Source organism: Salmo salar, chromosome 04, assembly GCF_965601325.2.
Source record: "Salmo salar chromosome 04, fSalSal1, whole genome shotgun sequence".
Lineage (NCBI taxonomy): Eukaryota > Metazoa > Chordata > Actinopteri > Salmoniformes > Salmonidae > Salmo > Salmo salar.
In genome coordinates this window covers 23,799,475-23,812,710 of record NC_138294.1, presented here as the reverse complement: position 1 = coordinate 23,812,710, position 13,236 = coordinate 23,799,475, and the positions used below count along the sequence as shown (strand labels likewise).

The 13,236-nt window shown below is 45.6% G+C and overlaps 1 protein-coding gene across 12 annotated transcripts in view; it reads right to left on the bottom strand.

The window, feature by feature from the left end:
• Positions 1-13,236, bottom strand: part of LOC106602442 (teneurin-3) — a 401,337-nt gene that overhangs the window by 89,589 nt on the left and 298,512 nt on the right. For all 12 annotated transcript variants that reach the window (XM_082974188.1, XM_082974185.1, XM_082974186.1 and 9 more), the window contains 5 exons: positions 11,050-11,264; positions 9,905-10,115; positions 7,202-7,303; positions 5,342-5,536; positions 3,200-3,400 (listed from right to left, as the gene is read on the bottom strand). In XM_082974188.1, the coding sequence (XP_082830314.1) occupies positions 3,200-3,400; positions 5,342-5,536; positions 7,202-7,303; positions 9,905-10,115; positions 11,050-11,264 (924 nt within the window). The remainder of the gene's footprint in view (positions 1-3,199; positions 3,401-5,341; positions 5,537-7,201; positions 7,304-9,904; positions 10,116-11,049; positions 11,265-13,236) is intronic.

Sequence of the window (13,236 nt, the reverse complement as noted above, 5' to 3'; positions counted from 1 at the left end):
ACTGTAGCCAGGCAGGGTCTCCGTTGGCACAATGCTTCCAACTATTGTGTTTTGGGCTGGCAGCGGGTGGGGTCGGGGTCGGGTGGATATGGTTGTCAGCCTGGTATTTCTCAAAGAACACCTTTCTACCCTGACACGTCTGTCCCCCGTGGCTGACACGGTGTAGCATGAAGAGTCTGGGAGGTTTTGAAGGTTCCTGGGTGGGGCACGGTGGTGGTGTTGGTGATATGGGGGGTGTGTGTGTGTGTGTGTGCATGCGTGCGAGGGGTGGGCAGAAGTGTGATCATTGATTATGGACAGTTCAGGCTATGAGAGTAGACGTGTTGAACTTTACCACAGACAGGGTAAGAATAGGATAAGGGTAGAGTATGGGTAGACACTGTTAGCCAGCCATCCAGTCAGACACAAGGATTCCCACTGTGCCCGAACCAGAACGACCAAACCAATCAACCACAGATAAATCAATCCTGCTGCAGTGGGGCCCATAGACGGACGCCTGCACACAATCTGGGCTTGTTTGGTACAGACTACCGACGGATGGAATGTTGTCAGTTGAGATGGAACTGTTTTTGTCTCTGTTCTGTTCTTCAGAGTTTAGACCATTTGAACCAGAAGTGTGCGTTAAAATTCCACCAATCAATTTTAGCTCCGAGTGAAAGTGACACTTGTTTTCCATTCTGAGCCTTTTTGTTGCGGTTACATGAAGACGACAGGAACACCTTTATTGATATGACCTTTAAATATAAACTGAGGGGAGCGGTGTTTGAATGAATTGTTGTTTGCACAAAATATAAGAGAGACAACATCACATTTTTGTCATTTAGCAGACGCTCTTATCAAGGGTGACTCACAGAAGTGAGTGCACCCATTTTCGTCCTGGTCCCCCGGGGGAATCGAAGCCACAACCCTGGCGTTGCAAGCGCCATGCTCTCCCAACTGAACCACAGTCTCAATATTTAGTCTTGTGTCTGTCTTGGCAGGTCTGTACGTACAGACAGACAGTCAGGGTTGCAGGCAGCAGATGTCTGGCAGGGTGAAGACTATACTCAGACAGAGCCACCCTGGCTAACTACTGCATACTACCTCTTACTGAAATACAGTCCTGTAGAAACACAACCCAGTAGACGGGATGAGACCTGTGTCAGCGAGTTCAGAACAGGACAGATCACTGTAGCAATACTGGAAGAAAATCCTCATACAATGTTGACTACCTACAGTGCTATAGCACGGGTATAGGAGTAACAACAACTCAAATGTTGCCACTTCTTGGACTCTTTGCAGGCAGGGACAAATAATCGACCGTAGGACCGTTGCTATCAGACAGTGGCTAAGAGAAGCAATTCCGGTTGAAGTCAGTGGCTAGATAGAAGACATTGATTGAGCGGCGTTCTCTTTGACTAGCTATCGTTCAGTGGCTGGAAGATGGAGCTGTTAATCTCGGAGTCATTCCAGGTAAGATCACAAGCCCAACAGACCCCCGACCGCTCAGTCTTTCTCGGTCTCTAAAGTACCATCAGCCCCCTGGAGGGGCTGCGCTCAGTGTGGGCCGCCGCTGCCTGTGGCGAGCTGCCATTACCGCTGTGCGTGAGCGTGTGTGAGAGAGAGTGTGTTGTGTGTCAGGAAGTGGCGCTGTTCGTCACTGTCATCGCCGTGTCGCCGGGGCGGTGTGTGTGTGCGCGAGACGTGGCGCGCACTGTGTGAAGCAGGGAGGAGGGAGGGAGAGAGCCGCCTGGAGGGGTGACCAGACCGAGGCTCTGGTCACATCTGTCTGAAGGTCACCGTGGTCCCAGGCGGTCCAGACCAAACTGTCTCAGACAAAACAATAATAAAGACAGAAGAGGAAATATGTTTCTGCTTAACACCCATGCTTCTCCTCTCTCCTATTCCTCTGTTTTTACTTTATTCCATCTGTCTAAGTCATTATCTCACTCTTTCTCTCTCCAGGGCAATTCCACGCCCAGACAGCCCCAAATATATTTAGGTTATCTCCGATTTTTTCGGGCAATTCTCACACACAAATTTCATTGGAAGGAAGGATGTTTGACATGCTTTTAACATTGTTATCTTAATTATTTTTTTGAAAATCACTCACTCTGAAAAATTGATATACTTGTAGAGTATATTGTTCCAAACAATACGTCTTGAAATGAACAAGATAAAAAAGAGTACTTTTGAGATGTAAATATTTCTATTTTTTATATTTACAATATCAGAATCTCCGCTATAAGGAGTATATTGACACCAAGATGTGTCTGTATCATGTACGGTTCACAGATCATAGGGTCTTACACAAACCATGTATAGGTCTAAAAAGGGACTCAAATTTCCACTTCCTCCTAATAAAAAATAAAAAAAAGTGATAGAAGTGTCAAACAATCAACATTTTCGGGCTGTCCGGGTGTGGAATCGTCCTCCATTCTTTCTCTCTTTCTCTCAGTCTCTCCCTTTCTATCCATCCCTCCCTCTCTGTTTTCTAGTAATTATCAGTACTGTCTTATTTAATTGAAACTCAGTGTAATTAACAAACCCACGGCCTTTGCTCTCACTCCCTCCATCCTTTCTTCTCTTTGCCGGTTGAGCCAGTGTGTTAGAGCCAGATAAACACAGCTTTCTCCCAAATGAAAAATGGATCAGATCGATGTGCTCTCTCTTCTCTAAGCCCAGTTAATATAAAAATCACACTGTGGCCTTCATAACAGCATTAGTCAACAAAGCAGCAGTGAAGAGAGAGAGATACAGAATGAAAGAGAGAGAGAGAGTGATACAGTGAAAGGATATAGCTGGGAAGGCCATGGCACAACTGTGTGAGAGAAGCTCTGTGAATGACATCTTTACTAGATATCCAGCTATGTCCTCGTGGTGAATGAGTAGTAGCTAACAAATGTCGTACTCCTGAGTTAACATTAGCTAGCATGCTAATGTTCTAACAATGTACCAAATGTAATACTGCTAAGTTAATGAGAGGTTAACATGCTAATGTGCTAAAAATGAACCAAATGTAGTACTGCTGAGTTAATAAGGCTAGCATGCTAATGTGCTTACAACGTACCAAATGTAATACTCCTGAGTTCATTTGAGGCTAGCATGCTAATGTGCTAACAACATACCAAAAATGTAGTACTTCTGCGTGAAGGCTTGCATTCTAACAACTAACAACCTTTACCAACGTTCAAGCAACGTGCTCACACCAACAACGTACCGATGGAGCAGTCGGGGCCGGTCCAGTTGGTGTCGCAGGTGCAGGTGCCGCTTTCGCTTTGGTAGGTGCCGTGGCCGGAGCACTGGTCGGGGCACATGGTCTTGAGGATCTCACAGTTGGTGCCCCCCCAGCCCGGGCTGCAGTGGCACTCCCCGTGGATACACACACCATGGGCCGAACAGCCAGGGTCCAGGCAGTCCACTGGAGGGAGGAGGGGAAGGAGAGAGAGGTTGATTTGTCGCAATCAATTCCCATCCAACTGCTGTCACTTTGGATTGTTGCATAAAGCAAATGTAAACATACAGTACGCAAACACTCACTGTGGAACCGTGGAATTGTGTTTGTGTGTGTGTCGGTGTGTGTGTATACTATCTCTGTGTTTGTGAGTGTCTACAGCTCAGCGTTCAACACCATAGTGCCCACAAAGCTCATCACTAAACTATGGACCCTGGGACTTAACACCTCACTCTGCAAATGGATCCTGGACTTCCTGACGGGCTGCCCCCAGGTGGTAAGGGTAAACAACAACACATCCGCCACGCTGATCCTCAACAATAAGGCCCCTCATGGGTGCGTGCTTAGCCCCCTCCTGTACTCCCTGGCCAAGCACGACTCCAACACCATCATTAAGTTTGCCGATGACACAACAGTGGTAGGCCTGATCACCGACAACGATGAGACAGCCTATAGGGAGGAGGTCAGAGACGTAGCAGTGTGGTGCCAGGACAACAACCTCTCCCTCAATGTGAGCAAGACAAAGGAGCTGATCTTGGACTACAGGAAAAGGAGGGCTGAACAGGCCCCCATTAACATCGACGGGGCTGTAGTGGAGCGGGTCGAGAGTTAAGTTCCTTGGCGTCCACATCACCAACAAACTATGGTCCAAAAACACCAAGATAGTTGTGAAGAGGGCACGACAACACTTTTTCCCCTCAGGAGACTGAAAAGATTTGGCATGGGTCCCCAGATCCTCACCTGTTGTATTACACGCATGTGCAAAAATAAAATGCAAGTTGCCTGGGGCTGATGCTTGTTGAGCTGCAGTTACTTCCCTCTGCTGTCTTAGTGATGATGGGTCTTAATCTGTCCATTGACTACTGACTGGGTCACAGACCTCACAATAACATTCACTGCAAACTAACTGCATTAGCGTCGGATTGTGGTGTGTGTGCGTGTCAGTAGGAGGAGGTTGGCAGAAATCCATTTTATTGAGCAGTGAAGATGAGATTTTGTCCCATAGGGAAGTGCAATAATTGGATCTAATGTACAGACAGAGCTAGCCTTCTGGTGGGTTGTTCTGTAGGCTAGCGTAGCAGGTACATGCAAGGATAATTTAGCTAATCTAATATTCTCCTCCATTCTCTGTCTGTGTGTGTGTGTGTGTGTGTGTGTGTGTGTGTGTGTGTGTGTGTGTGTGTGTGTGTGTGTGTGTGTGTGTGTGTGTGTGTGTGGTGCGTGTGAGAGCGAGTCAGTGTGTGTGTGTGTGTGTGTGTGTGTGTCTCAAGCCACGCATCAATAGGGACAGCGATGTAATTATTTTATGTCTGTGAAGTAGAGAGTAGCAATTGTTTCTGTAATACTGAACTATTGGCTGGCGGTAACGATTATGATGATGAATGCTGAGCAATCACACACTGACTGGCTGACAAGGAAGGAAGAGGGGAAGAGGATGTGTCTCAACACACACCGAGGAGAGGGGGGAAAGGACAGGGCAGATCAAAAGATCCCTCTAACAGGAAAAACAATGAGAATCTATGATCTCATGCTAATGGATTAATACATCTGGCTAAGATGATCTAGCCTATCATGTGCTAAGCATCGCGGCTCTACAGAGTGACAGCAGCCAATACTTCTGATCTGGCCTATCTAGGCTTGGCGGTGCTACACAGTGACAGCAGCCAATACTTCTGAAATCCTTCCTTTCTCCCATCTCCTAATCACTGTTGATGTGTTTGAGATATTCTGTAGGTATGATACAATACTTTATTGTCCATTGTCCATCTATGGGCTTCCATCCTATTTCTACACTAGATGCAGATAGGCTAGATTATTGTAAAGCACTTTGTGACAACTGTTGATACAAATACAACTTAGTTGATTGATTGGATGATTGATTGATCGATGGATGGACTGGTCTCTTACCTTCTTCACAGTTGTCTCCCTTGTATCTGGTGTTGCAGACACAGACGCCTATGATACAGATGCCGTGTCCCCCACAGTGGATGTCTATACACTGGTTGCTGGGCACGTCACACTCTGTCCCCTTCCAGCCACTGAAGCACAGGCAGCGACCCCTGGAGTACTGGCCGTTACCACTGCACAGCACGGGGCACGAAGCTGCAACGGGACACAGAGGGACAAATGGATGTTAGTGTACTGTGTGTATGTGCATAAATACACACACGAGCATACGCATAATACAGTGTGCACATTCACACATGCATGGCAACATAGTCTCATGCGATATATGTTCCATTTAAACGCTTTTGCTAATATTGTATATGAATGTTTTTTTGTTGGAGTAAAATATTGCATATACATGAGGTCACCAGGTAAATAGAGATATATACAGGGTGACACCAGATTAATAGAGATATATACATGGTGTCACCAGGTAAATAGAGATATATACATGGTGTCACCAGGTAAATAGAGATATATACAGGGTGTCACCAGGTAAATAGAGATATATACATGGTGTCACCAGGTAAATAGAGATATATACATGGTGTCACCAGGTAAATAGAGATTTATACAGGGTGACACCAGGTTAATAGAGATATATACAGCGTGTCACCAGGTAAATAGAGATATATACATGGTGTCACCAGGTTAATAGAGATATATACAGGGTATCACCAGGTTAATAGAGATATATACAGGGTATCACCAGGTTAAGAGATATATACAGGGTGTCACCAGGTTATTAGAGATATATACAGGGTGTCACCGGGTTAATAGAGATATATACATGGTGTCACCGGGTTAATAGAGATATATACAGGGTGTCACCAGGTTATTAGAGATATATACAGGGTGTCACCAGGTTAATAGAGATATATACATGGTGTCACCAGGTTAATAGAGATATATACATGGTGTCACCAGGTTATTAGAGATATATACATGGTGTCACCAGGTTAATAGAGATATATACATGGTGTCACCAGGTTAATAGAGATATAAACATGGTGTCACCAGGTTAATAGAGATATATACATGGTGTCACCAGGTTAATAGAGATATATACAGGGTGTCACCGGGTTAATAGAGATATATACATGGTGTCACCGGGTTAATAGAGATATATACATGGTGTCACCGGGTTAATAGAGATATATACAGGGTGTCACCGGGTTAATAGAGATATATACATGGTGTCACCGGGTTAATAGAGATATATACATGGTGTCACCGGGTTAATAGAGATATATACAGGGTGTCACCGGGTTAATAGAGATATATACATGGTGTCACCGGGTTAATAGAGATATATACATGGTGTCACCGGGTTAATAGAGATATATACAGGGTGTCACCAGGTTAATAGAGATATATACATGGTGTCACCGGGTTAATAGAGATAGAAAGGGACACAGAAGTCACTTCAGCAGCTCTTCAGTATCATTCTGAGGGAATATAAGCAGAGTGCTGATGAACAGTGATGGATGGAGGGACATTAGACTTTCTAATGACTTGTGAGACCCTTTTCTCTTTGTTTGCTCTCCAGTCAAGCACACGGTGTTGTATAATGATGAAAGGGGAGATGGAGAGAGCCTCCTTGATGGAGGTGGTAGTAGGCAGAGACACAGAGGTACTGACTGACTGAATCAATGTGTGTGTGTGAGTGAGTGAGTGATAGTGTGTGTGTGTCTGTGTGCCTGAATCAATGCCTCCAAGGCTTCTGTATGTACGCGCCGGGACAACACTCTACAGCCAATTACGGGAGGAGATAGTGGGTTTACTCCTCTCAAACGGCGTGTGTGTATGTGTGCGTCTTACCTCTTGAGCAATCAGGCCCAAGGAACCCTGGGAAGCAATGACACGTTCCAGACAGACAGTCACCGTTGCCATGGCAATTGTGGGGACACTCCATAACGGACTCTGAAGAGAGAGAGAGAGAGAGAGAGAGAGTGTTAATGAGTGTTTGTGTGAGTTAGAGATATGCATACAGCCACAGGAAGAAGAAGACGGAGAGAGTGTAGCGACATAGACAATGCGAACGACGCCCATATCCTGATATAGAAAACGGATAATTAGCCAGGCAGACCAAAGTACCACACATGTACGCACACACACCCTCTCCCTGCCTCTATGCTCTAATCACCACCACCCCCATATGCCTGATTGAGACAAACGGGGTCTCTTTGCTTGCCGTAGCCCACCAATCAACACCTTGTTACCACCAATCATCCAGCTCACACTACCAGCACCCCTCTGTAGCTACAAGACGGACAGAATATTACCAGCCTTTTACCATCTCTCTCCTTCTATATCTCTTTCTATCCCTCTCTCCTCCACATTATCAGGCCAATATTACCAGCCTTTTACCATCTCTCTCCTTCTATCTCTCTCTATATCTCTTTCTATCCCTCTCTCCTCCACATTATCAGGCCAATATTACCAGCCTTTTACCATCTCTCTCCTATCTCTCTCTATATCTGTCACGGCTGTCAAAAGGATCGGACCAAGACGCAGCGTGTTCGTAGTTCCACATCTTTATTAATCCGTGAAATGTAATGCAATGCAATACACCAAATACTTCAAATAACAAAACGTGACGCAGAGAAAACACACTACTCAAAATATAATCACGCACAAAACCCAGCAAGAAAAACACCTACTTAAATATGATCTCCAATCAGAGGTAACGAGGACCAGCTGTCTCCAATTGGAGATCAACCCCAAAAAAACAACAACATAGAAATAGAAAAACTAGAACTTAAACATAGAAATAGAAAACATAGAAAAACACAAAACACCCCCTGTCACGCCCTGACCTACTCTACTATAGAAAATGACATCTTACTAGGGTCAGGACGTGACAATATCGCTTTCTATCCCTCTCTCCTCCACATTATCAGGCCAATATTACCAGCCTTTTACCATCTCTCTCCTTCTATCTCTACATCTCTTTCTATCCCTCTCTCCTCCACATTATCAGGCCAATATTACCAGCCTTTTACCATCTCTCTCCTTCTATCTCTATCTATATCTCTTTCTATCCCTCTCTCCTCCACATTATCAGGCCAATATTACCAGCCTTTTACCATCTCTCTCCTTCTATCTCTCTCTATATCTCTTTCTATCCCTCTCTCCTCCACATTATCAGGCTAATATTACCAGCCTTTTACCATCTCTCTCCTTCTATCTCTCTCTATATCTCTTTCTATCCCTCTGTCCTCCACATTATCAGGCCAATATTATCAGCCTTTTACCATCTGTTCCTGTCTCTCTCTCTCTCTCTATCTATCACACTCTTCCCCCAATCATTCTGTCCTTTACACCATTGGGCCAAAATGTTAGTCATTTATGACCATGCTTTTCAGCCCTCCCTCCTCCTCTCTGTCTAGCTCTCTTTTGGGTACATGGACCAGGTTAGGAGAGGGAATTAAGGTATTGAAATGATTTCTCTGAAGTTGTACCAGGCATGTCATAGTGTGGTTCAGTAAATATCAAGCCAACACGCTAGATCCATGTACTGCCAAACAGGACTTCTCAATATAGCTAAAGGTTCAGGCTAAAGGTTGAGAGCTGGTGAGTGTGCGTGTGTGCGTGTGCGTGTGTGTGTGTGTGTGTGTGTGTGTGTGTGTGCTTATTGCAGGGGCATGTCCAACCTTTATAGCGTTCGTACAATGGATGATCAAACAATTCATTTTAATTTCCATTATAACAGAGATGGCGAGAGAGTAGTGTTTTGATTAAGGCAGTCAACCTTCTACCCTGTTCTTTGGAAGGTGGGAAGAGAGAGAGAGAGAGACAGAGGGAGAGAGAGGGAGAGAAAGAGAGAGATAGCGAGAGAGCGAGAGAGAGAGAGAGAGAGATAGAGCGAGAGAAAGAGGGAGAGAGAGGGAGAGATAGCGAGAGAGCGAGAGAGAGAGAGAGAGATAGAGCGAGAGAAAGAGGGAGAGAGAGGAAGAAAGAGAGTGTAACGGCTCTCGTTGGTGGTAGAAGGAGACCAAGGCGCAGCGTGGTAAGTGTTCATGATTCGTTTATTCAAGAAACACTAAAACAAAATAACTACAGCAACAAAACGAAAGCGAACAGTTCTGTCAGACACAGACACTAAACAGAAAACAAGATCCCACAAAACCCAAAAGGAAAATGACAACTTATATGTGATCCCCAATCAGAGACAACGATAGACAGCTGCCTCTGATTGGGAACCACACTCGGCCAAAACCAAAGAAATTAAAACATAGACTTTCCGACCCGAGTCACACCCTGACCTAACCAAACATAGAGAAATAATAAAGATCTCTAAGGTCAGGGCGTGACAGAGAGAGAGAGAGAGCGGGAGAGAGAGAGAAAGAAAGAGAGAGATAGAGAGAGAAAGAGGGAGAGAGAACAGGCCACTAAGGAGTGTGTGCTGTGCTTTGATGTAGGGCCTCAACTCTCTAGCCACTTACTGAGAGGCCAAACATGACGCAGCGCTGACGCCCGCTGGAGACACACACACACACACACACACACACACATACTGACCTATGACGATGGTGTTGTAGGAGACCTGTTCTGAGTTCTTCCCGTCGTTGTAGAAGGCCATGTGCCAGATGCCAGAGTCCAGGTACTGGATGAAGCCCGCTTCGTGCACGCTCACCGAGCGCGCCCGCCTAGACACGCCCTCCACCTCCACCAGCCCGCGCTTCTCCTTGGTGATCAGGCGACTGCCATCCAGCAGCTCCACAAAGTCATACTGGACAACACACACACACACACACACACACACACACACACACACACACACACACACACACACACACACACACACACTATGAGACTCCATTTCATCTGTTTCTAGTCCTTCCACACTAATGGTTGAACTAACGTTTGGCCTCGGATGACTTGGAACATTTCTCCTTTCATTTCTGGCCATGAATGTTTTATATCACAGTGGCCATAAACATTGATTCTATTAACATTTTCCCCATCTCTGCTAATGAGTCCTTCGTGGAAAGAATGCTTTTCTCCCCAAAAAGAGAAAAATACTCATTCCTGACACGGACACACACACCATCCACAGAGACCAAACCTGAAAAATGACCACTTCTTAATTCCCTGTCTGTTCCTCAGCCCTCATCCAACATGTCCGTCAATATCCCCTCATTATGTCCTCTCCAACGTCTTAAAGAAACATATTGATTACCACACAGAGCAAATAATGCCACGGCGCCTGCTAACGCTCTCGCTCCACTCTGGGGTATCGACGCGCAGCGCTGTGAAGAACTTTGTTGCCAATTACCTCTATTAGGCTTCAGCCGCTTCATTTGGAGTGTGTGTGTGTGTGTGTGTGTGTGTGTGTGTGTGTGTGTGTGTGTGTGTGTGTGTGTGTGTGTGTGCGCTTCATTTGGAGGCTGCATGGAGTGTCTCTGCCGTACCCTTGAGGAATATGTCTGCCATTGTTAAAGATGATACATTGGCCCTGTCTGAAAACATAACTAGCCTTCAAATCCTTGATGCTTCAATGTGTTACCTCCCTCACAAAGCTCATTGGAGGGGAGGGACATTGAATCGTCTCTTCCAATGAGCTTTGAGATTCCACCCTACCTGTATGTTTGAGTGAGTGTGACAGTCCAATTACACCTCCTACCTAATGTGTGTGTGTGTGTGTGTGGGGGGGTCCTTCCTACCTGTGTGTGCGAGGGGGGCAGGCCCTTCCTGCCGTAGACCCCCACCAACGCATCCCTCTGCACTGAGATGTTGAACTTGAGGAACTGCGGCTGGTCAATGTAGAGCTGGGAGCGCCAGAAGATCCCTGGTGGGACTTCCTGAACGGCCCTGCGCCCCACGTCCACCTCCCCTGTGTCTATGGTGTTGTTCTCCTGGAGGAACACCCCTAGTTTACCTAGATAGAGGGAGAGAGAGGGGGAGGGGAGGGAGGAGAGAGAGAGGGGGGGGGGAAGAGGGATTAAATTAGCATGCTGAATGACAGAAACATGGTTCCAGTTTAGGACAACATGATAAAATAGTACGCACTTGCAATGACGAAAGTGAATGGAGGAAGGCATCATCACTATGCATTTGAATACAGCTGCTTAGATTGTTAGCGGAAGCCTGCATTCAGCCATCAGATTAAGATGGTAATCCTCATAACAACCATGCATAATAACTGTTTCCTGAGGCTGCTACAGTAATGTTGTAATGAGGCTCTAGGCTGCTAGAGTAATGTTGTAATGAGGCAATAGGCTGTTACAGTAATGTTGTAATGAGGCACTAGGCTGCTACAGTAATGTTGTAATGAGGCTCTAGGCTTCTACAGTAATGTTGTAATGAGGCACTAGGCTGCTACAGTAATGTTGCAATGAGGCTCTAGGCTGCTACAGTAATGTTGTAATGAGGCTCTAGGCTGCTACAGTAATGTTGTAATGAGGCACTAGGCTGCTACAGTAATGTTGTAATGAGGCAGTAGGCTGCTACAGTAATGTTGTAATGAGGCAGTAGGCTGCTACAGTAATGTTGTAATGAGGCAGTAGGCTGCTACAGTAATGTTGTAATGCGGCACTAGGCTGCTACAGTAATGTTGTAATGAGGCAATAGGCTGCTACAGTAGTGTTGTAATGAGGCACTAGGCTGCTACAGTAATGTTGTAATGAGGCTCTAGGCTGCTACAGTAATGTTGTAATGAGGCACTAGGCTGCTACAGTGATGTTGTAATGAGGCAATAGGCTGCTACAGTAATGTTGTAATGAGGCAATAGGCTGCTACAGTAATGTTGTAATGAGGCACTAGGCTGCTACAGTAATGTTGTAATGTGGCCTGTTGTAGCCTGTTGTTAGGTCTGTTTGTACTGTGTTATGGTCATTGTAATGAGGCAGTAGGCAGAACAGTAGCCTGGTCTCAGATCTGTTTGTACTGTCCTATGGTCGTTGTAATGAGGTAGTAGGCAGAACAGTAGCCTGGTCTCAGGTCTGTTTGTACTGTCCTATGGTCGTTGTAATGAGGCAGTAGGCAGAACAGTAGCCTGGTCTCAGGTCTGTTTGTACTGTCCTATGGTTGTTGTAATGAGGCAGTAGGCAGAACAGTAGCCTGGTCTCAGGTCTGTTTGTACTGTCCTATGGTCGTTGTAATGAGGCAGTAGGCAGAACAGTAGCCTGGTCTCAGGTCTGTTTGTACTGTCCTATGGTCGTTGTAATGTAGCAAAGAGGGAACCAGCACCAAACTACTGTAACACACTAGTGCCAAACACCTGCTAATGTTACAACCACAGAAATATAAGTCAATGGTAAATGTTCTAGTTATTTGTTTTCTATAGTCCAGACACCCCATTTCAGTCTTTGTCACCAACACATTAATGAACCCCGACTCACGGTCACACACTTTACCAGTAATTTCCAGTATTATTATATCTTATCCAATAAGGATCCGAGAGGACTATTATTTTGGGAAATACAAGTCATCTAGTCATAACCCATCACCATACCCACAACATCCCTACAAATACATAAGCATGAGTTGGACACATTATCATCCACACAGTAACACTGTGTGTGTTTGTTTGTGAGAGAGAGAGAGCTATAGGCTACCTCAGAGGGGAATCATGGCGGTCACGGGGGAAATGACTGGTCTGCTACAGTTACTAATGGACAGCAGCTGTTGTTAATAATCCATTAATTATTGCAGAAGTGGTTCAGGGGACCTGTGGTGTATGTGTGAGTGGTTCAGGGGACCTGTGAGATTCATAACGCCACAGAGGGAGAGAGAATGTGTGATGCAGTACATGCTTACAAAGGGCCATTTCCACTGTCCGAAGAAGCAATTAGACACAAAATGCTGCTTGCTAGTGAAACACTGGTCTCTTTCTTGCTCGCTCTCTCTCT